General features: G+C 36.8%; 1 protein-coding gene across 1 annotated transcript in view; it reads right to left on the minus strand.

Annotated features, from left to right (window-relative positions):
- The window catches only part of LOC149777668 (NADPH-dependent diflavin oxidoreductase 1-like), a 106,926-nt gene that overhangs the window by 40,493 nt on the left and 41,888 nt on the right, over positions 1 to 24,545 (minus strand). The window contains exons 7-9 of the mRNA XM_089938717.1: positions 23,631 to 23,846; positions 14,938 to 15,059; positions 686 to 855 (exon numbers count right to left, since the gene is read on the minus strand). Of these exons, the coding sequence (XP_089794843.1) occupies positions 686 to 855; positions 14,938 to 15,059; positions 23,631 to 23,846 (508 nt within the window). The remainder of the gene's footprint in view (positions 1 to 685; positions 856 to 14,937; positions 15,060 to 23,630; positions 23,847 to 24,545) is intronic.

Genomic DNA, 24,545 nt, shown 5'->3' on the forward strand with positions numbered 1-24,545 from the left:
AGTGTCAGAGTGGGTCATGACACAGATAGCATTACCCATATAATCATAAATTATTGATCTTGTGTCCCAGATTGCTGTTTACATACCTAAATAATTCTACATGGTTGATCTGGTGTTTCAGTTGGCTGTTTACATACCCAAATTACGCCTGTTTAAACTTGATTTCCAAACTGCTGACCCAGAATTCATTATGTATTTTCACACGCGGAACTAATTATATATTGTCACACCCAGAACAACTTAGGTATTTTCACACCCAGAACTACTTAAGCACTATCTATCCCAGCACTACTTAGGTATTTTCACACCCAGAAGTACTAATAGGTATTTTTATACCCAGAAATACTAATAGGTATCTTCACACCTAGAAGTACAAATAGGTATTTTTACACCCAGAAGTACTAATAAGTATTTTCACAACTAGAAGTACTAATAGGTATTTTTACACCCAGAACTACTTAGGTGTTTTATTTACACACATAGGCTACTTAGTTATTTTCACAACCAGAACTAATTATGTACTTTCACATCCAGTCTTTAAGTTGATGAATTGCCATGCTATATTACACTCATTCCTTCTGCTAACTCAAAACACAACATATGTGGTTCTGTGTCTGTAAAAATGAATTTTCTTAATGTTTCTCACAAGAAATTCCACAAATTACATTATTAATGGTTCTCTCACCTGACCTTCTGTGGAACAAAACTCTTGTAGTTTTTCTTTTTCAAGTTCATTATCTGCAAAGTAAGCCAGCATTTCAAAGAAGGACCTCCGAGGAGTGCAGTTTACATCCAAATAATTCTGTACTATATAACGCATTGTACACGGCTGAGGCAAATCAGGTAAAGGTATTTCTGAAATAAACAAAAACTTTTAATTATTTCTCTCGTATGAAAATAAAAACTTTAACAAAATAACATCAAAAGGTTTTCGTTACTGGGACTGACACTCCATTGGCCCAAACATTTTTCCAGGAATTCTAGATAAGATAATTTCCACCCATTAAATGTAGCGTTGAAACTGTCTGTGATATTTTTCAGTGACAAGATTTTCAAATTAACTGTTGTGGTGGACATACTGGATGTCAACTTGGCAACATTTTAAAATAAAAACCAAACTGATATCATAGGGAGTGTTCTGGTGTAAACCCCATGTCAATACGACTTTCCTTTCAGGAGTAGTAGTGACATCAAGATTTTCAAGATGACCATTAGGGTGACCATATTGGAAATGAGATAGGCACCATTTCTATTTATAACAGGATTTCCAAGATGATAATTGTGGTAGGTATGCTGAATGTCTGAATGGCACCATCATGATCAACTAGATATCATGGCACCATCATGACCAACTACATATCATGGCACCATTATGACCAACTACATATCATGGCACCATCATGACCGACTACATATCATGGCACCATCATGACCAACTACATATCATGGCACCATCATGACCAACTACATATCATGGCACCATCATGACCAACTGCATATCATGGCACCATCATGACCAACTACATATCATGGCACCATCACGACCAACCACATATCATGGCACCATCATGGCCAACTACATATCATGGCACCATCATGACCAACTATAAATCATGGCATAATCATAACCAACTACATATCATGACACCATCATGACCATTTACATATCATGGCACCATCATAACCAACTACATATCATGGCACCATCATGACCAACTACATATCATGGCACCATCATGACTAGCTACATATCATGGTACCATCATGACCAACTACATATCATGGCACCATCATGACCAACTACATATCATGGCACCATCATGGCCAACTACATATCATGGCACCATCATGACCAACTATAAATCATGGCATAATCATAACCAACTACATATCATGACACCATCATGACCATTTACATATCATGGCACCATCATAACCAACTACATTTCATGGCACCATCATGACCAACTACATATCATGGCACCTTCATGACCAGCTACATATCAAAACCAACTACATATCATGGCACCATCATGACCAAATATAAATCATGGCATAATCATAACCAACTACATATCATGACACCATCATGACCAGCTACATATCATGGCATCATCATGACCAGCTACATATCATGGCACCATCATGACCAACTATATATCATGGCACCATCATGACCAACTACATATCATGGCACCATCATGACCAGCTACATATCATGGCACCATCATGACCAACTACATATAAGTTGTTTTAGTAAAAAAAACATGTTGATACAACCATCCATTCTAAACAGATAGTGATAAAAATATTATCAAGTTAGACACTTTTGTGGCCATACTGTAAATCAGATCCATATCATTCTCATTCTGGACTGACTATACATCATAAAAGTCTTCTGATGACTATACATCATACAAGTCTTCTGATGACTATACATCATAAAAGTCTTCTGATGACTATACATCATACAAGTCTTCTGATGACTATACATCATACAAGTCTTCTGATGACTATACATCATAAAAGTCTTCTGATGACTATACATCATACAAGTCTTCTGATGACTATACATCATAAAAAGTCTTCTGATGACTATACATAATAAAAGTCTTCTGATGACTACACATCATAAAAAGTCTTCTGATGACTATACATCATAAAAGTCTTCTGATGACTACACATCATAAAAGTCTTCTGATGGCTACACATCATAAAAAGTATTCTGATGACTACATATCATAAAAGTCTTCTGATGACTACACATTATAAAAAGTCTTCTGATGACTACACATCATAAAGTCTTCTGAGGAATATACATCATAAAAAGTCTTCTGATGACCATACATCATAAAAGGTCTTCTGATGACTACACATCATAAAAAGTCTTCTGATGACTAAACATCATAAAAAGTCTTCTGAGGACTACACATCATAAAAAGTCTTCTGATGACTATACATCATAAAAGTCTTCTGATGACTACACATCATAAAATATCTTCTGATGACTACACATCATAAAAGTCTTCTGATGGCTACACATCATAAAAAGTATTCTGATGACTACACATCATAAAGTCTTCTGATGACTACACATCATAAAAAGTCTTCTGATGACTACACATCATAAAGTCTTCTGAGGAATATACATCATAAAAAGTATTCTGATGACCATACATCATAAAAAGTCTTCTGATGACTACACATCATAAAAAGTCTTCTGAGGACTAAACATGATAAAAAGTCTTCTGAGGTCTACACATCATAAAAAGTCTTCTGATGACTATACATCATAAAAGTCTTCTGATGACTACACATCATAAAATATCTTCTGATGACAATACATCTAACAAGTCTTCTGATGACTACACATCATAAAAACTCTTCTGATGACTACATATCATAAAAAGTCTTCTGATGACTACACACCATAAAATGTTTCTGATGACTACACATAATAAAGAGTCTTCTGATGACTACACATCATAAAAAAGTCTTCTGATGACATCATAAAAAGTCTTCTGAGGACTATACATCATAAAAGTCTTTGATGAAAATCCCACTGCAATATTACTTTTCATTTTGGACTGACTATACATCATAAAAAGCCTTCTGACGAAAACCCCATTGCAATATTACATTTTATTTCGGAGGATTATCAATATTTTCAAGATGGCCACTGTGGCAGCATATTGAACATCAGATCATCAATATTTTCATTTAGGACCAACATGACAAAAGTCTTCAGGTGAAAACACCCTGGCAGTATTGCACTGATAGCACGATTTTAAAGATGGAAACTTTGGTAGCTGTGGTAGCCATACTGGATGTCAGATACAACCAACTGGACACCATCTGATGTGATGTAGTGAAAACACCATCCATTCTGAAAGAGTAGCAACAAGATTTTCAAGACAACTGCTGTGATGGCCATGTTGGATCAGCACCATTTTCATTTAGTACCAACTAGACATCATAAAAAGTCTTAAAGTCAAAACCCCAATGTTGATATAACCAGCTATAAAGAAGGAGTAGCAATAACAAGATTTTCAAGATGACCACTGTGGTGGCAATACTGGATATCACATTGGCTCTATTTTCATACAGGACCAAATAGACAACGCATGAGGTCTTTTTGTCAAAACCCCATGCTGATATGATCATCCATTCAGCAGGAGTAGTGATAAGATTTTCAAGATATCTGAAAGCACCATTTTCATCGAAGACTAACCAAACTATGGGATGAATGTAGATGTAAACTTACATGGCAATCCTCCAAGTAGTTTAGGAGAAGTAGCAATTAAAAAAACCTTGCTGATGGACAGATGGATGACGGACCATCCCTTATGACCAGCAGAGCTAAAAACAATGACAACAATAATAATGATAAGATTACATTTGTTATTACTAATATTGCAAAACAGCAGTAATGATACCATGAATATATCTCACACAATTAGCAAGTGATAAAATACATTAGTAATGATTCAGTACATATCACATGTAACATGTATGTAGCTGTGTTGATATTGTAAGTGTGTGGTAGGGTTGCCTGACTATATCCTAACCAATCTGTAGCTGTCTTGGTACTGTAAGTGTGGGGCAGGGTCACTAGTATTGGTAGCTACTGCACATGGTTTTGTACTTACTGTATAATGCATCTGTAGTAATCTGACTCCCCATAGATACTAACTTTACAATGCAATTGTAGTTATTTGACTCCCTGTGTTACTAACTGTACATGAACATTATAGTTTACCTGACTCCCTGTGTTACTAACTGCACAATGCCTTTGTAGTTATTTGACTCCTGTGTTACTAACTGTACATGACCATTATAGTTATTTGACTCCCTAATTTACTAACTGTACAATGTAATTGTAGTTACTTGACTCCCTGTGTTACTAACTGCACAATGCCTTTTTAGTTATTTGACTCCTGTGTTACTTACAGTACAATGCTTTTGTAGTTACTTGACTCCATGTGTTACTAACTGCACAATGCCTCTGTTACTAACTGTACAGTACCTTTGTGGTTATCTGACTCGTGTGTTACTGACTACAATTCCTTTGAAGTTATTTGAATCCACTCCGGTGTTACTAACTCTACAATGCCTATGTAGTCATTTGATTCCTGTGTTACAAACTCTATAATGCCTGTGTAGTTATTTGACTCCTGTGTTACTAACTCTATAATGCCTGTGTAGTTTTTTGACTCCTGTGTTACTAACTCTATAATGCCTGTGTAGTTATTTGACTCCTGTGTTACTAACTCTATAATGCCTGTGTAGTTATTTGACTCTTGTGTTACTAACTCTATAATGCCTGTGTAGTTTTTTGACTCCTGAAACCTGAAATATGTTTAGATGAGAGGGTTCAATACAGCTGAGGGGATTAAATTTTATTTTTCTCACAACATTTTCATCTTAGCAAAGCATTATGGTATAGGATTGTTTCTCTCACAGAGTCATTAATCTAAAAATAAGGTTAGGGTTAGAATCAGGTTCAAAATTCATTTACCATTTTACATAATCAAATTCAACAAAAACATGAGTCTAATGTTTTGTCACTTAGACTGGAGGTTTATCTTGCTCTATAGTAAGAGAACCAGTCTGATCTTGCTGAGTAGGGTAACCTGTCTTATAACTAAGCATCATTCTGATGTTTTATATCTCAGACTGGCATTTGTCTTGCTGAGTAGGGGAACCAGTCTGATGATGTAATATGGGAATATTCCAGCAGTGGCAGTACAGATATTGATGCAATACATATGGAGATATTCCAACTGAACAGATACTGATGCAATACATATGGAGATATTCCAACTGTACAGATATTGATGCAATACGTATGGAGATATTCCAACTGTACAGATATTGATGCAATACATATGGAGATATTCCAACTGTACAGATATTGATGCAATACATATGGAGATATTCCAACTGTACAGATATTGATGCAATACATATGGAGATATTCCAACTGTACAGATATTGATGCAATACGTATGGAGATATTCCAACTGTACAGATATTGATGCAATACATATGGAGATATTCCAACTGTACAGATATTGATGCAATACATATGGAGATATTCCAACTGTACAGATATTGATGCAATACGTATGGAGATATTCCAACTGTACAGATATTGATGCAATACATATGGAGATGTTCCAACTGTACAGATATTGATGCAATACGTACGGAGATATTCCAACTGTATGGATATTGATGCAATACATATGGAGATATTCCAACTGTACAGATATTGATGCAATACGTATGGAGATATTCCAACTGTACAGATATTGATGCAATACGTATGGAGATATTCCAACTGTACAGATATTGATGCAATACGTATGGAGATATTCCAACTGTACAGATATTGATGCAATACATATGGAGATATTCCAACTGTACAGATATTGATGCAATACGTATGGAGATGTTCCAACTGTACAGATATTGATGCAATACATATGGAGATATTCCAACTGTACGGATATTGATGCAATACATACAGATATTCCAACTGTACAGATATTGATGCAATACGTATGCAGATATTCAAACTGTACAGATATTGATGCAATACATATGCAGATATTCCAACTGTACAGATATTGATGCAATACATATGGAGATGTTCCAACTGTACAGATATTGATGCAATACGTATGGAGATATTCCAACTGTACAGATATTGATGCAATACATATGGAGATATTCCAACTGTACAGATATTGATGCAATACGTATGGAGATATTCCAACTGTACAGATATTGATGCAATACATATGCAGATATTCCAACTGTACAGATATTGATGCAATACGTATGGAGATGTTCCAACTGTACAGATATTGATGCAATACATATGGAGATATTCCAACTGTACGGATATTGATGCAATACATACAGAGATATTCCAACTGTACAGATATTGATGCAATACATATGCAGATATTCCAACTGTACAGATATTGATGCAATACATATGCAGATATTCCAACTGTACAGATATTGATGCAATACGTATGGAGATGTTCCAACTGTACAGATATTGATGCATTACATACAGAGATATTCCAACTGTATGGATATTGATGCAATACATATGGAGATATTCCAACTGTACAGATATTGATGCAATACGTATGCAGATATTCCAACTGTATGGATATTGATGCAATACATATGGAGATGTTCCAACTGTACAGATATTGATGCAATACATATGGAGATATTCCAACTGTACAGATATTGATGCAATACGTATGGAGATATTCCAACTGTACAGATATTGATGCAATACATATGGAGATGTTCCAACTGTACAGATATTGATGCAATACGTATGGAGATATTCCAACTGTATGGATATTGATGCAATACATATGGAGATATTCCAACTGTACAGATATTGATGCAATACGTATGGAGACATTCCAACTGTACAGATATTGATGCAATACATATGGAGATGTTCCAACTGTACAGATATTGATGCAATACGTATGGAGATATTCCAACTGTACAGATATTGATGCAATACGTATGGAGATATTCCAACTGTACAGATATTGATGCAATACATATGGAGATATTCCAACTGTACAGATATTGATGCAATACATATGGAGATATTCCAACTGTACAGATATTGATGCAATACATATGGAGATGTTCCAACTGTACAGATATTGATGCAATACATATGGAGATATTCCAACTGTATGGATATTGATGCAATACATATGGAGATATTCCAACTGTACAGATATTGATGCAATACGTATGGAGATATTCCAACTGTACAGATATTGATGCAATACATATGGAGATGTTCCAACTGTACAGATATTGATGCAATACGTATGGAGATATTCCAACTGTACAGATATTGATGCAATACGTATGGAGATATTCCAACTGTACAGATATTGATGCAATACATATGGAGATATTCCAACTGTACAGATATTGATGCAAAACATATGGAGATATTCCAACTGTACAGATATTGATGCAATACATATGGAGATGTTCCAACTGTACAGATATTGATGCAATACATATGGAGATATTCCAACTGTATGGATATTGATGCAATACATACAGAGATATTCCAACTGTACAGATATTGATGCAATACATATGGAGATGTTCCAACTGTACAGATATTGATGCAATACATACAGAGATATTCCAACTGTACAGATATTGATGCAATACATATGGAGATGTTACAACTGTACAGATATTGATGCAATACATATGGAGATATTCCAACTGTATGGATATTGATGCAATACATACAGAGATATTCCAACTGTATGGATATTGATGCAATACATATGGAGATGTTCCAACTGCACAGATATTGATGCAATACATATGGAGATATTCCAACTGTACAGATATTGATGCAATACATACGGAGATATTCCAACTGTACAGATATTGATGCAATACGTATGGAGATATTCCAACTGTACAGATATTGATGCAATACATACAGAGATATTCCAACTGTACAGATATTGATGCAATACATATGGAGATATTCCAACTGTACAGATATTGATGCAATACGTATGGAGATATTCCAACTGTACAGATATTGATGCAATACATATGGTGGCGCTCACCAGATAATATGTACTTTTGAGAGAGTGACGTATGTAAGGTGAAGTAGTTCGCATTTAAAACATGCACAGTGGAGAGAACGTTTGCATACCTCTATGCTACATTAATGTAATGTGGATGATATTTCTTTTGGATATTGTACTTTTGGAAATTTTACATGATTTAAGCACACTGCTAACTAAAATGACTGCTCCCTTGTGTTAAAAAATCAGTCTGAATTAGTCTAAAGTACACTATACATAGCAGCTATTAAAATAGGGAAAATGAATTTTGCCAGACTAGACAATACCAGCTTCTGAAAGTGCAATGAATGAATTACCAAATATATAAAATGTAAAAAAAGTTATCGGCTCTTTTTTATACAATTGACCTCTGAAGTTCAGGAAGTGAAAATGACCAAGTAGAGCTAGCACTTTTTTGAAAGGTGCATATTTGAAGTAAGGCCAAGCTGTATACTCTATAACCCATAGTACACCCATCAATCATACACCAAAATAAAGGGAATTAAAGGTTCTTTGCATTATACCTAAGATATACAAGGTCTTTTTTGAATAGCCAGTATAACCAGTGAAGAAAGCCGGGGACATTCTTTTTCTTTAAATTCCTAACCCTATGCAAAATGCGAAACTGTATAGCGCCACCTTAAAGAAAATAAAAAAATGTTTGCAATTATTTTTTTTTATTTTCATATAATTATGTATGATGTTCTGAATAAAATGGTACATTCATATTGCATTTAAGCATGAAAATAAGCTAATTATGATCATTTTTCTCTTGCTTACATAATTTGCCATGAGGTATGTTTGTGTGAGTAGTGACCTTAATTATGGGGAAATTAGAAGACTTAGAATATAGGAATAGAATCAACTTAAATTTAAAACTGTTGCAATAAGTGACAGAAATATATGGTGAAAATGTTTCTTTTCATTTATTTGCAATGAAATAAAAAAATAAATGAAGAGAAAGTGAATTCGCTTCTTCCATATTAAACAATAGGCAAATATTTTACACTTTGACCTTTGACCTTTATGAAGCTGATGAGTTACCTCCCTTTTCTAATTGTAAAATTCATTGTTGATATCTCAGAAATAATTCTGGCTAGTTTCATGTTCCTGTCATTCAGCATAACATTGGTTGCTATGTTTACAAAATGTAATGTGCATTCTTAAAATAGCTCACTTTTATCATGGGGGTGGGGTAGGCTGGACTTGTTAGAGACTCTGACACTCATAAATACTGTTCTGTGGGGAAAAAGGCAGGAGAATTATTCATAAGGATTGTTTTGATGCTTGCGACTTAAATGTTTCAGCCATATAAACATAATTAAATCATAAAAAATAATACCTACATCTTCTTTATGGTGGCGCTCACCAGATAATATGTACTTTTGAGAGGGTGACGTATGTAAGGTGAAGTAGTTCGCATTTAAAACATGCACAGTGGAGAGAACGTTTGCATACCTCTATGCTACATTAATGTAATGTGGATGATATTTCTTTTGGATATTGTACTTTTGGAAATTTTACATGATTTAAGCACACTGCTAACTAAAATGACTGCTCCCTTGTGTTAAAAAATCAGTCTGAATTAGTCTAAAGTACACTATACATAGCAGCTATTAAAATAGGGAAAATGAATTTTGCCAGACTAGACAATACCAGCTTCTGAAAGTGCAATGAATGAATTACCAAATATATAAAATGTAAAAAAAGTTATCGGCTCTTTTTTATACAATTGACCTCTGAAGTTCAGGAAGTGAAAATGACCAAGTAGAGCTAGCACTTTTTTGAAAGGTGCATATTTGAAGTAAGGCCAAGCTGTATACTCTATAACCCATAGTACACCCATCAATCATACACCAAAATAAAGGGAATTAAAGGTTCTTTGCATTATACCTAAGATATACAAGGTCTTTTTTGAATAGCCAGTATAACCAGTGAAGAAAGCCGGGGACATTCTTTTTCTTTAAATTCCTAACCCTATGCAAAATGCGAAACTGTATAGCGCCACCTATGGAGATATTCCAACTGTATGGATATTGATGCAATACATACGGAGATGTTCCAACTGTATGGATATTGATGCAATACATATGGAGATGTTCCAACTGTATGGATATTGATGCAATACATATGGAGATATTCCAACTGTATGGATATTGATGCAATACATACAGAGATATTCCAACTGTATGGATATTGATGCAATACATATGGAGATATTCCAACTGTACAGATATTGATGCAATACATACAGAGATATTCCAACTGTATGGATATTGATGCAATACATATGGAGATGTTCCAACTGTATGGATATTGATGCAATACATACAGAGATATTCCAACTGTATGGATATTGATGCAATACATATGGAGATGTTCCAACTGTATGGATATTGATGCAATACATACAGAGATATTCCAACTGTATGGATATTGATGCAATACATACAGAGATATTCCAACTGTATGGATATTGATGCAATACATATGGAGATATTCCAACTGTATGGATATTGATGCAATACATACAGAGATATTCCAACTGTATGGATATTGATGCAATACATATGGAGATGTTCCAACTGTATGGATATTGATGCAATACATATGGAGATATTCCAACTGTATGGATATTGATGCAATACATACAGAGATATTCCAACTGTATGGATATTGATGCAATACATATGAAGATATTCCAACTGTACAGATATTGATGCAATACGTATGCAGATGTTCCAACTGTACAGATATTGATGCAATACATACAGAGATATTCCAACTGTATGGATATTGATGCAATACATATGGAGATGTTCCAACTGTATGGATATTGATGCAATACATACAGAGATATTCCAACTGTATGGATATTGATGCAATACATACAGAGATATTCCAACTGTATGGATATTGATGCAATACATATGGAGATATTCCAACTGTATGGATATTGATGCAATACATACAGAGATATTCCAACTGTATGGATATTGATGCAATACATATGGAGATGTTCCAACTGTATGGATATTGATGCAATACATATGGAGATATTCCAACTGTATGGATATTGATGCAATACATACAGAGATATTCCAACTGTATGGATATTGATGCAATACATATGGAGATATTCCAACTGTACAGATATTGATGCAATACGTATGCAGATGTTCCAACTGTACAGATATTGATGCAATACATACGGAGATATTCCAACTGTACAGATATTGATGCAATACATATGGAGATATTCCAACTGTACAGATATTGATGCAATACGTATGCAGATGTTCCAACTGTACAGATATTGATGCAATACATACGGAGATATTCCAACTGTACAGATATTGATGCAATACATATGGAGATATTCCAACTGTACAGATATTGATGCAATACGTATGCAGATGTTCCAACTGTACAGATATTGATGCAATACATACGGAGATATTCCAACTGTACAGATATTGATGCAATACATATGGAGATATTCCAACTGTACAGATATTGATGCAATACATACGGAGATGTTCCAACTGTATAGATATTGATGCAATACATACGGAGATATTCCAACTCTACAGATATTGATGCAATACATACAGAGATATTCCAACTGTACAGATATTGATGCAATACATACAGAGATATTCCAACTGTACAGATATTGATGCAATACATACAGAGATATTCCAACTGTACAGATATTGATGCAATACGTATTGAGATATTCCAACTGTACAGATATTGATGCAATACATACAGAGATATTCCAACTGTACAGATATTGATGCAATACATATGGAGATATTCCAACTCTATGGATATTGATGCAATACATATGGAGATATTCCAACTGTACAGATATTGATGCAATACGTATGCAGATGTTCCAACTGTACAGATATTGATGCAATACATACGGAGATATTCCAACTGTACAGATATTGATGCAATACATATGGAGATATTCCAACTGTACAGATATTGATGCAATACATATGGAGATATTCCAACTGTACAGATATTGATGCAATACGTATGCAGATGTTCCAACTGTACAGATATTGATGCAATACATACGGAGATATTCCAATTGTACAGATATTGATGCAATACATATGGAGATATTCCAACTGTACAGATATTGATTCAATACGTATGCAGATGTTCCAACTGTACAGATATTGATGCAATACATACGGAGATATTCCAACTGTACAGATATTGATGTAATACATACAGAGATATTCCAACTGTACAGATATTGATGCAATACATACAGAGATATTCCAACTGTACAGATATTGATGCAATACGTATTGAGATATTCCAACTGTACAGATATTGATGCAATACATATGGAGATATTCCAACTGTACAGATATTGATGCAATACATACGGAGATATTCCAGCTCTACAGATATTGATGCAATACATACGGAGATATTCCAACTGTACAGATATTGATGCAATACATACAGAGATATTCCAACTGTACAGATATTGATGCAATACATACAGAGATATTCCAACTGTACAGATATTGATGCAATACGTATTGAGATATTCCAACTGTATGGATATTGATGCAATACATACAGAGATGTTCCAACTGTACAGATATTGATGCAATACATATGGAGATATTCCAACTGTACAGATATTGATGCAATACATATGGAGATGTTCCAACTGTACAGATATTGATGCAATACATACGGAGATATTCCAACTGTACAGATATTGATGCAATACATATGGAGATATTCCAACTGTACAGATATTGATGCAATACGTATTGAGATATTCCAACTGTATGGATATTGATGCAATACATACAGAGATGTTCCAACTGTACAGATATTGATGCAATACATATGGAGATATTCCAACTGTACAGATATTGATGCAATACATATGGAGATGTTCCAACTGTACAGATATTGATGCAATACATATGGAGATATTCCAACTGTACAGATATTGATGCAATACATATGGAGATGTTCCAACTGTACAGATATTGATGCAATACATATGGAGATGTTCCAACTGTACAGATATTGATGCAATACATACGGAGATATTCCAACTGTACAGATATTGATGCAATACATATGGAGATGTTCCAACTGTACAGATATTGATGCAATACATATGGAGATGTTCCAACTGTACAGATATTGATGTAATACATACGGAGATATTCCAACTGTACAGATATTGATGCAATACATACGGAGATGTTCCAACTGTACAGATATTGATGCAATACATATGGAGATGTTCCAACTGTACAGATATTGATGCAATACATATGGAGATATTCCAACTGTACAGATATTGATGCAATACATACAGAGATATTCCAACTGTATGGATATTGATGCAATACATATGGAGATGTTCCAACTGCACAGATATTGATGCAATACATATGGAGATATTCCAACTGTATGGATATTGATGCAATACATACAGAGATATTCCAACTGTACAGATATTGATGCAATACATATGGAGATGTTCCAACTGTACAGATATTGATGCAATACATATGGAGATATTCCAACTGTACAGATATTGATGCAATACATACGGAGATATTCCAACTGTACAGATATTGATGCAATACATATGGAGATGTTCCAACTGTACAGATATTGATGCAATACATACGGAAATATTCCAACTGTACAGATATTGATGCAATACATATGGAGATGTTCCAACTGTACAGATATTGATGCAATACATATGGAGATGTTCCAACTGTACAGATATTGATGCAATACATATGGAGATATTCCAACTGTACAGATATTGATGCAATACATACAGAAATATTCCAACTGTATGGATATTGATGCAATACATATGGAGATGTTCCAACTGCACAGATATTGATGCAATACATATGGAGATATTCCAACTGTATGGATATTGATGCAATACATACGGAGATATTCCAACTGTATGGATATTGATGCAATACATACGGAGATGTTCCAACTGTACAGATATTGATGCAATACATATGGAGATATTCCAACTGTACAGATATTGATGCAATACATACAGAGATATTCCAACTGTACAGATATTGATGCAATACGTATGGAGATATTCCAACTCTACAGATATTGATGCAATACATATGGAGATATTCCAACTCTACAGATATTGATGCAATATATCATAACATAAAATACTGAAATGACAAATCATAATGCACTTACAACTCATTACACCTGTAGTGAGTACCTGGGTCATTCTGTTCCAAGATTATAGCTTCATCTGGATTGATGCCCAGATGTGAAATAAATTCCTGTACTGTGTCATCCATGTTCTGTGGCTGAATCATTACAACATCTCCTGGACTATACCTGTAAAAATAAATACAAATTAAGCAAATCATACTAGAAAAGATTTAGATGGAAATTATGGCAATCCTTTCTCATTCGATCTGAATGGGACTTTTAAAATGATTGCTTGCACAGAATATAAAAAAAATCATATGGTGATTTCTTTCAAATCAAAGCAGTTAAACTGAGGACAGTTCATGAACCTCACAGTTGGCTAACTCCCTTAGGTAGGATACCATCATTGCTATGTTGCCCATCTGGTGAGAAAAGGAAAAAAACACTCAACAGTAACACTATCATATAAAATTTGAATTGTATTTTCAACTAATTTATTTGTCTTCTGTGGTTTGGCCATAGAATGTGAAGATTTATGAAGAAACCGAATGGTGACTAATTTATCTGATACTTTATTTGCGGAGATGGAATACAAGGCTTATGAGTTCATGTTGAAGCAGGTCAGAAAATATGACAAGACCTATGACATCAGGTAGCATGTCACATTTAGCTCTGCTCTCTCTCAGCTCATTTTTCATGACATTTCAATTTGTGCTGCAGTTTCATCTTTGGAAAATTCACAAACCTGTGCTAAACTGGACTATATCAAGGTAAGTTCTGCCACATAGACCCATTGTTTCAGACTGTTCAAGTGAGACTGAGTATGTTGAAAAATGGACAGATTTTATTTAAACATTTTGGCTCAGAAACAGTTTCATATATTAAGGATACAAATAATATTTCTGGCAAAAGTAAAATAAAACCTAGAAAAAAACTGTTTTCAGTTTACTGCAGATACTTATAACCTTGATACTGACATCGAGGTTTGAGTGCTTGCAGAAAGGTGATACCAGACAATCTGGATCCAAATCCATTGGATGATGACATTTTAAATTTAATGAAAAGTTGTCTTGAAAAGAATGATCTTGATAATGACAAAATGTATCTAAGAAAAAGGTACAACTATTGGAAGAATTTTACTCCATCTTAACATTTTTGTAGCTGAATGGGATAAAAAATTATTTGTCTGGCATGATCAATTTTGTCATTATATAGATAGATAGATATATATATATCAGTAAGTAAAAACATCACGACTATTCTAAGGAAGCTTTTCTTCTATTGTTGTGATAACTGAATCATATTGTAAAAAGAAGTAAAAGATATAAAGCAATGAAACAATATAATATGCATATTCAGGGCCTTCCCTTACATTTAAAGGAGGGTGAGTTGGTAAAGTAGTAAAGGGGATTGGGGTGTAAAGTAAAAGTAGCTGGGTAAATCATCCAGCCCGTAAGGAAAGACCTGCATACTGTCTATGGTTTACAAATAAATAGCCTTCAGCAGATTTGGAAAAGGTTCGAGTTTTTAATAATTTTGATCAAACAGCATTTAGTTATTGTATACAGTGTACATGTATGTAAATTTTGGCAATAGATACAGCCTTAGAATCCAGTCGTAATAGTAAGACACCAATCTTCTGAAATTAATGACCAAGAAATCAAGCGGTCATAACCTATGGTATAAATGACCAAGGGTTTAGGGTCATAGGATATGGTATAAATGATCAAGGGGTCATAGCCTATCGTATAAATGACCAAGGGGTCAAGGGGTCATAGCCTAAGAAATATTGCCTAAGTAAGTTTAGGCTGCTGATAAAATCCTGAAACACTATGACATGCAATATTGTACTTCAGGTTAAAACAGTAAGATTGATAAATACAAAAACATGTAAGTCAAAAATAAAATTCTGCAGTCCTGTCCCTTTTGTGATTTGAAGAGTAATAAGCAAGAATTATTGGGAAATGGGTATATGAACATGTCTGTACATGAGAAATAGTGAAAATAAGAACTCTTGGCGGGATGGGTACATAAATATGTCTGTACAAGAGAAATGATTAGTGAAAATAAGAACTCTTGGAGGGATAGGTATATGAACATGTCTGTACAAGAGAAATGATTAGTGAAAATAAGAACTCTTGGCGGGATGGGTACATAAACATGTCTGTACAAGAGAAATGATTAGTGAAAATAAGAATTCTTGGAGGGTAGGGTATGCAAACATTTCAGTACACCAGAGAAATTCCCAGATGTCTGTAAGAGAGAGAAATGATTAGTGAAAGTAAGGATTCATAGAGGGAAGGGTACACAGACATCTCTGTACGAGAGAAATGATTAGAGAAAATAAGAATTCTTGAACGGAAGGGTACACAGACATCTCTGTATTAGAGAGAAATGTTTAGCAAAAATAAGAATTCTATGAAGGAAGGGTACACATAAATCTCTGTATGAGAGAGAAATGATTAGCAAAAATAAGAATTCTTGGAGGAAGGGTATGCAAACATTACAGTACACGAGAGAAAGCATGTAACATACACTCATGTAACATACACTCATGTATATATACTCATGTACATACACTCATGTACATACACTCATGTACATACACTCATGTACATATACTCATGTATATACACTCATGTACATACACTCATGTATATACACTCATGTACATACTCATGTACATACACTCATGTACAAACACTCATGTATATACACTCATGTACATACACTCATGTACATACACTCATGTACATATACTCATGTATATACACTCATGTACATACACTCATGTATACACACTCATGTACATACTCATGTACATACACTCATGTATATACTCATGTACATACACTCATGTATATACACTCATGTACATACACTCATGTATATACACTCATGTACATACACTCATGTATATACACTCATGTACAAACACTCATGTATATACACTCATGTATATACACTCATGTACATACACTCATGTACATACACTCATGTATATACACTCATGTATATACACTCATGTACATACACTCATGTAACATACACTCATGTACATACACTCATGTATATACATTCATGTATATACAGTCATGTATATACACTCATGTATATACAGTCATGTATATACACTCATGTACAGGTCAGATCCAAACTGAAAACAACATTGATCCTGATCTTCCATTGCATAATGTGCAGGCAGATCATTGTCTATGTTGTTTATCTCTATTATATTTTATATGTACCTTTTAACAGAATTTTAACATCTTTACCTTTTCATTTTTTACTGTGTAGTACTTTGTGTTTATGTTTTACTGTGTAGTACTTTGTGTTTATGTTTTACTGTGTAGTACTTTGTGTTTATTTTACTGTGTAGTACTTTGTGTTTGTGTTTTACTGTGTAGTACATTGTGTTTGTGTTTTACTGTGTAGTACATTGTGTTTATGTTTTACTGTGTAGTACATTGTGTTTATGTTTTACTGTGTAGTACTTCATGTTTATGTTTTACCTTGTAGTACTTTGTTTTATGTTTTATTGTGTAGTACTCATGTTTATGTTCAATGTGTAGTACTTCATGTTTATGTTTTATTATGTAGTACTTAGTGTTATTTTTTATTGTGTAATACTTCATGTTTATGTTTTACTGTGTAGTACTTCATGTTTATGTTTTAGTGTGTAGTACTACATGTATATATTCTATCATGCAGTACTTTGCGTTTACATTTATTTTTGAAAGTCTTATATCTGGCTAAAGTGTTTTCTCCAATTCTTGATATTACATTTTTAGAACTTTACTTTTAATTAACATCATATAGCCATGACGGTGCTGTTATGCCACTAAACGATCATAATAAATTTTATCTCCTTAATTTTATCGCATATTCTTTATAATTACAATTTTACACCATGTAATCAACATCATCTGGCCAGTACCATTAAATCGTAACAAAGACACATAAACTTTATATATATATATATATATATATATATATATATATATATATATATATATATATACATATGGGGGGTGCAAGGCCTGGGCCTGACGTCCCGCTTGCCAAAGGAAAGTGAAGCGTCTCTCATAGCCTCTCCTTTCCAGGTGTAGTGATCGCCGCAGGACCACTGTCTCGCTCTGTGGGGCAGGAGGTTACTTGCATATGGCCTCTCCTACACTATTGTGTCCACAGCAGCACCTTCACACAGGGCCCCTGTTTTTAACAGAGCCTGCTGTGTGGCACGACCGAGTGCCCAGCAGTATAACTGGGTGGGCAGACTGGGCTCATTAGCCTTGGCACGCAACCAGTCTAAGAGAAGGGAAACTCTGACTCCAAACCCAGGCAGATGAAGCTCGTTAGTCTTGTCAGGCAGTTCATCTAGGAGAAGGAAACTCTGATTCAAAACCCACCACGTCCCATCCATTGGATTATGGCTCCACTGCCTTGTGGATATCTTCGGGAGAAGGAAAGGCTACAGGAGTAAACCCAGACAGAAAATCCTAAGTGGAGCCCATAAGGCGACTGGGGGTAGACTACGACTTCCTTCCGGCAGCTCTTGCATCCAAACTGGTGCCAAATGTCATGCTCAGCATTCCTTTGGACCCCACCAACAAGGACGAGAGGGGGATCCTGATGTCTGGGCAGCCCAGGATCTCCATACTCCACACCCAGGCTTGCACCCTGAAGAGAACACTCCAGTCTCGCTACTGAGTGAGGAAACAACACGGAAGCTGACAGTTTACGGGTTATAAGTGCCACCCGATTGGCATAGGGAAGGGGCGTAACAGGTCAGCTTTGATGGTGGGAGGGATCATCGTGTCCCACTAGCCAACTATTGCCCACCTCAAGCCAGGCAGCCCCCAGTCAATAAGGTGTTGACCCGCCACTGTCTGCCTGCTCCAGTGGGTCTCTGGAGCTCAGTGTGTTGTTCAGCATGACAAGCAGTAATTCCACACCAGACAAAAGAAACAAGAAACCAATAAAGAAGACTCCAGCTCTCGATTTGCAAGCTGGAATGTGCACACCATGTGTACAGGCATCTCCGACGACCTCAGAGAAGTGGATGACACCAGAAAGATGGCCATCATCGAAAGAGAATTCACCAGACTAAATATCAGCATAGTTGCCCTCCAGGAAACCAGGCTCGCATCTAGCTGCTCCATCAGAGAGGAAAACTAGACCTTCTTCTGGAAGGGTCGAGAACCTAAGGAGCCCCGCCAGCACGGAGTGAGCTTCACCATCAAAAACAATCTCCTGGCCTCGGTTGAACCTTCCACAGGGGGCACTTAGCGTCTCTTGTCCATCCGCCTCACCACTGCTTCAGGTCCTGTCAACATCATCAGTGTCTACGCCCCAACCCTCACGTCATCAGACAAACGCAAAGGATCAGTTCTATGGGCAGCTGGACAATAGATCAAAGGATGCTCCAAAAATGAACCACTATTCCTCCTCAGCGACTTTAATGCCAGAGTAGGTGCAGATCACGAGTCATGGCCTACCTGCCTCGGATATCATGGCACTGGAAAGACCAACAAAAACGGTCAGAGACTGCTGGAGCTATGCACCTATCATGGCCTGTGCACCACAAACACCTTCTTCAAGTGTAAGCCACAACACAAAGTGTCATGGAAACACCCCAGATCTCATCACTGGCACCAACTCGACTTAGTCATCACCAGGCACTCTGCCATTAACAGCATCCTCTCCACCAGAACCTACCACAGTGCAGACTGCGACTCCAACCATGCCCTCGTGAGCAGCAGAGTACAACTAGAGCCACACACACTACACCACTCAAAACCAAAAGGACATCCTCACATAAACACCGCGCAGATGTCAGTCCCCACCAAGGTGGAGTAGTATGTATCCGCCCTGGACAAGGCTCTCCAGGACCTGCCCGAGCACGACCGCTACAGCCAAGTGGAACGCCATGAAGGGTGCCATCTACAGTACAGCTATGTCAATGTTTGGCAAGAAGGAACGACCCAGCCAGGACTGGTTCAACGCACACCTATCAAGGATGGAACCACAAATCGAGGAGAAACGAAAAGCCTTCAGAGTTTACAAAAAATGCCCTAATGAACGAATGCTTGCTGCTCTCAGAAGTGCCCAAAGTAACACCCAACGCATTGTTAGACAGTGTGTGAACGAGTACTGGCAACAACTGTGTGAAGGGTCCAGCGCAGTGCCGAGTATGGACACATCCAAGCTATGTACAGTGGCATCAAGAAGGCTCTAGGCCCTACAGTGAAAGGGGTAGCTCCCCTGAAATCTATGATGGGAGAGAAGATCACAGACCATGGGCAACAGATGGCCTGATGGGTGGAGCACTACTCAGAGCTATACTCCTAAGAAATGTCAGTCACCAATGCAGCCCTCAGCAGCATAAAGAATCTGCCCACCTTGGAAGAGCTCGACAAAGTGCCAACCTTAGAGGAGCTCAGCAAAGCAATCGACTCCCTTCCAAACAACAAAGCACCAGGTAGTGACAGCATCCCGCCCGAAGCTATCAAACGTGGAAAACCAACATTGATTAAACCACTGCATGAGCTACTTTGCCTCTGCTGGGAGGAAGGAGTAGTCCCCCAAGACATGCGTGATGCCACAATTGTGACCATTTACAAAAACAAGGGCGACCGCAGTGACTGTAATAATTACAGAGGGATCTCGCTCTTGAGTATAGTTGGTAAAGTGTACGCCCGCATCATACTCAACAGGCTGCAGTTGCTGGCAGACCGTGTGTACCCGGAATCCCAGTGCGGCTTCAGAGCAGGCAGATCCCTACAACAACTCCAAGAGAAGAGCAGAGAGCAAGGTCAACCATTTTACATGATGTTCATCGACCTCACCAAGGCCTTTGACTTGGTCAGCAGGAAGGGCCATTTTGAACTTCTGAGTAAGATCAGTTGCCCCCCAAAACTCCTCAGCATGATAATCTCTTTCCATGCAGATATGAAGGGAACAGTCCTGTATGATTGATCCTCCTCAACCTCCTTCCCAATTAACAGCAGCGTGAAGCAGGGCTGCGTGCTGGCACCAACACTTTTTGGGATCTTCTTCTCCCTGCTCCTGTCCTACGCCTTCGACACATCCACGGATGGCATATATCTACACACCAGGTCCGACGGGAGGCTGTTCAACCTGGCACAACTGCGTTCCAAGACCAAAGTGAGAGCTGTGCTCATCAGGGAGATGCTTTTAGCAGATGACGCAGCTGTTGTGACCCACACCGAGGAAGCCCTCCAGAGACTGGGAGACCATTTTGCTGATGCCTGCATGCAGTTTGGTCTCACCATCAGCTTGGAAAAAACAAATGTCTGTGTGCAAGATACCACCATTGCCCCTTTCATCAAAATCAATGGTGTCACCTTGGAAGCAGTCAACAACTTTACCTACCTGGGGTCAACCATCAGCAACACTCTCTCGATTGATATGGAGCTGGACAGTTGTTGTTGTTGTTGTGGGGTTTAATGCCATTTTTCAGCATGATAGGCTATACATGGCGGCCAGTATTAATGGTGGAGGAAGAACCCGGAAAGAACCACCGACCCACGAGAAGCTACTGGCAAGCTTTCTCACATGCCCACATTGGCTGAATCTTAGACTCGAACCGCTGCAGACAGAGGTGAGATGGCAGTGATCCGTAACGAAGAGCGCTTTAGACCACACGGCCACTCGGGGCCCCGGAGCTGGACAGAAGGCTTGGAAAGGCAAACACCATCATGGCTCGATTAACGAAGAGGGTGTGGGAAAACAACACGCTGACAGAGCACACCAAGGTCCAAGTCTACCAGGCCTGTGTTCTCAGCACCCTTCTATATGGAAGTGAGACCTGGAGTACCTACTCCTTCCATATACGGTGCCTAAAACGCATCCTGAAAATCAGCTGGCAAGACCGTGTTCCACACAGCGAGATCCTGCAGTGTGCAAGTACCCCCAGCATGTACTCCCTGCTGAGCAAACGCCGCCTTAGATGGCTGGGACACATCCGACGCATGGAGGATGGAAGGCTGCCAAAAGGACATACTATATGGACAACTGGCCACTGGCATGAGAAGAGTCAGCCGCCCCTCACTCCGTTTCAAGGATGTATGCAAGAGGGACATGAAGGCATGCAACTTTTCACCCGATGGCTGGGAAGAGCTGACCGAGGACCGAGTCACCTGGAGACTGATGGTGAATAATGGCATATCAGTCGCTGATGCTAGGAGAGGCCAGTTGGTGGCAGAGAAACATAAGAGAAAGAAGAACACTGCAGCAACTAAAGTAACGCAGACTTCCCAGTATGTCTGCACCAACTGCAGTAGGGACTGTCACTCATGTATAAGCCTGCACAGCCACAGCAGACAATGCCAACAGAGACAGACAACACCTCAAGGGCACTATTCACATGGACTTTCGAGACTGAGTCACCAATGATGATGATGATGATGATATATATATATATATATATATATATATATATATATATATATATATATATATATATAAATATGTGTATATTGTTATTCACACTGACTGATATTTGAAATATTCCTTGAGGTAGTTAAGACTTGGACCTGTATCTATGGTTAAACCCGTGTAGACAGAAGAGAGACATTACACAAAACATGAACAAATTTAATTTGGTCATTACTAAAAAATCATACAATAACCTGTTGTAACTGGATCTTACACACATCACATAAAACACACACAACTTGAGTTTTGGTGATTATTCTAAAATAATACAGTAACCTGTTGTAACTGGAATCTTACCTAATATCTGAGCCAGATATATCAAGTCTTACAAGACGAACATCTTGAAAATGATCTGACGCTGTCACTCTCTCGTTACTTATCAATCTTGCATAGAAAGGATTTCCCTGATCTGGTGTGGCAAGTACTGAATTATGTGTTGAGGATGTACCATTCAGTTGGACTGTCTGTGAATCATTTTTGTCCACAACTCTGACTCTGTACTTTGAAGGTGGTCTAAAGAAGATCATGAAAGAATGTGATCTGTTTTTATTACAGCTATGGGAACACCGTGCAGTCAAATGCCTAATTCAGTTTGGTTCCCAGTGGTATCTTAGGATGATAAATTAAAACAGAATACAAATCATGATAAATTTCAAACCAGAGACAAACAATCAAGTCTCATGTATCCATCTTATGTTCAACTGATATTGCTTCTATACACTGCCACAAACTGGAAAAATTTCTCACTGTTTTTCAAAACCTGAATCTATTCAATAAACAATCATCATTACCTGATGTTTTGGTTGTCAACATTTGTGTCAGATAAAAATGTGTTTTAAATACATTGTTTTAAATAGCTATAAAGGGCTTGAGACTTGGAATGTTATCTTCCACAAATCTGAATAATGTTAAAAAAATGAAATTCTAAACAACATCCAAGTTTATATAGATCTTTTAATTATCATCATCATCAGTCTAGCAAGAAGACATTTTCAAAAAATGTTGAATAAAGGTTCAAATTTGCCTTCAGGAATTTTTCCTATTAATTACACTTACCTTACATTATCACTTACAATTTCTATTAAACACACTTACCATAAATTATCACTTATAACTTTATTAAATACACTTACTTTACAATATCACTTATAACTTCCATTAAATACACTTACTTTACATTATCACTTACAATTTCTATTAAATACACTTACC

Source organism: Sinohyriopsis cumingii, chromosome 17 (genome assembly GCF_028554795.1).
Source record: "Sinohyriopsis cumingii isolate HCF-2022 chromosome 17, ASM2855479v2, whole genome shotgun sequence".
NCBI lineage: Eukaryota > Metazoa > Mollusca > Bivalvia > Unionida > Unionidae > Sinohyriopsis > Sinohyriopsis cumingii.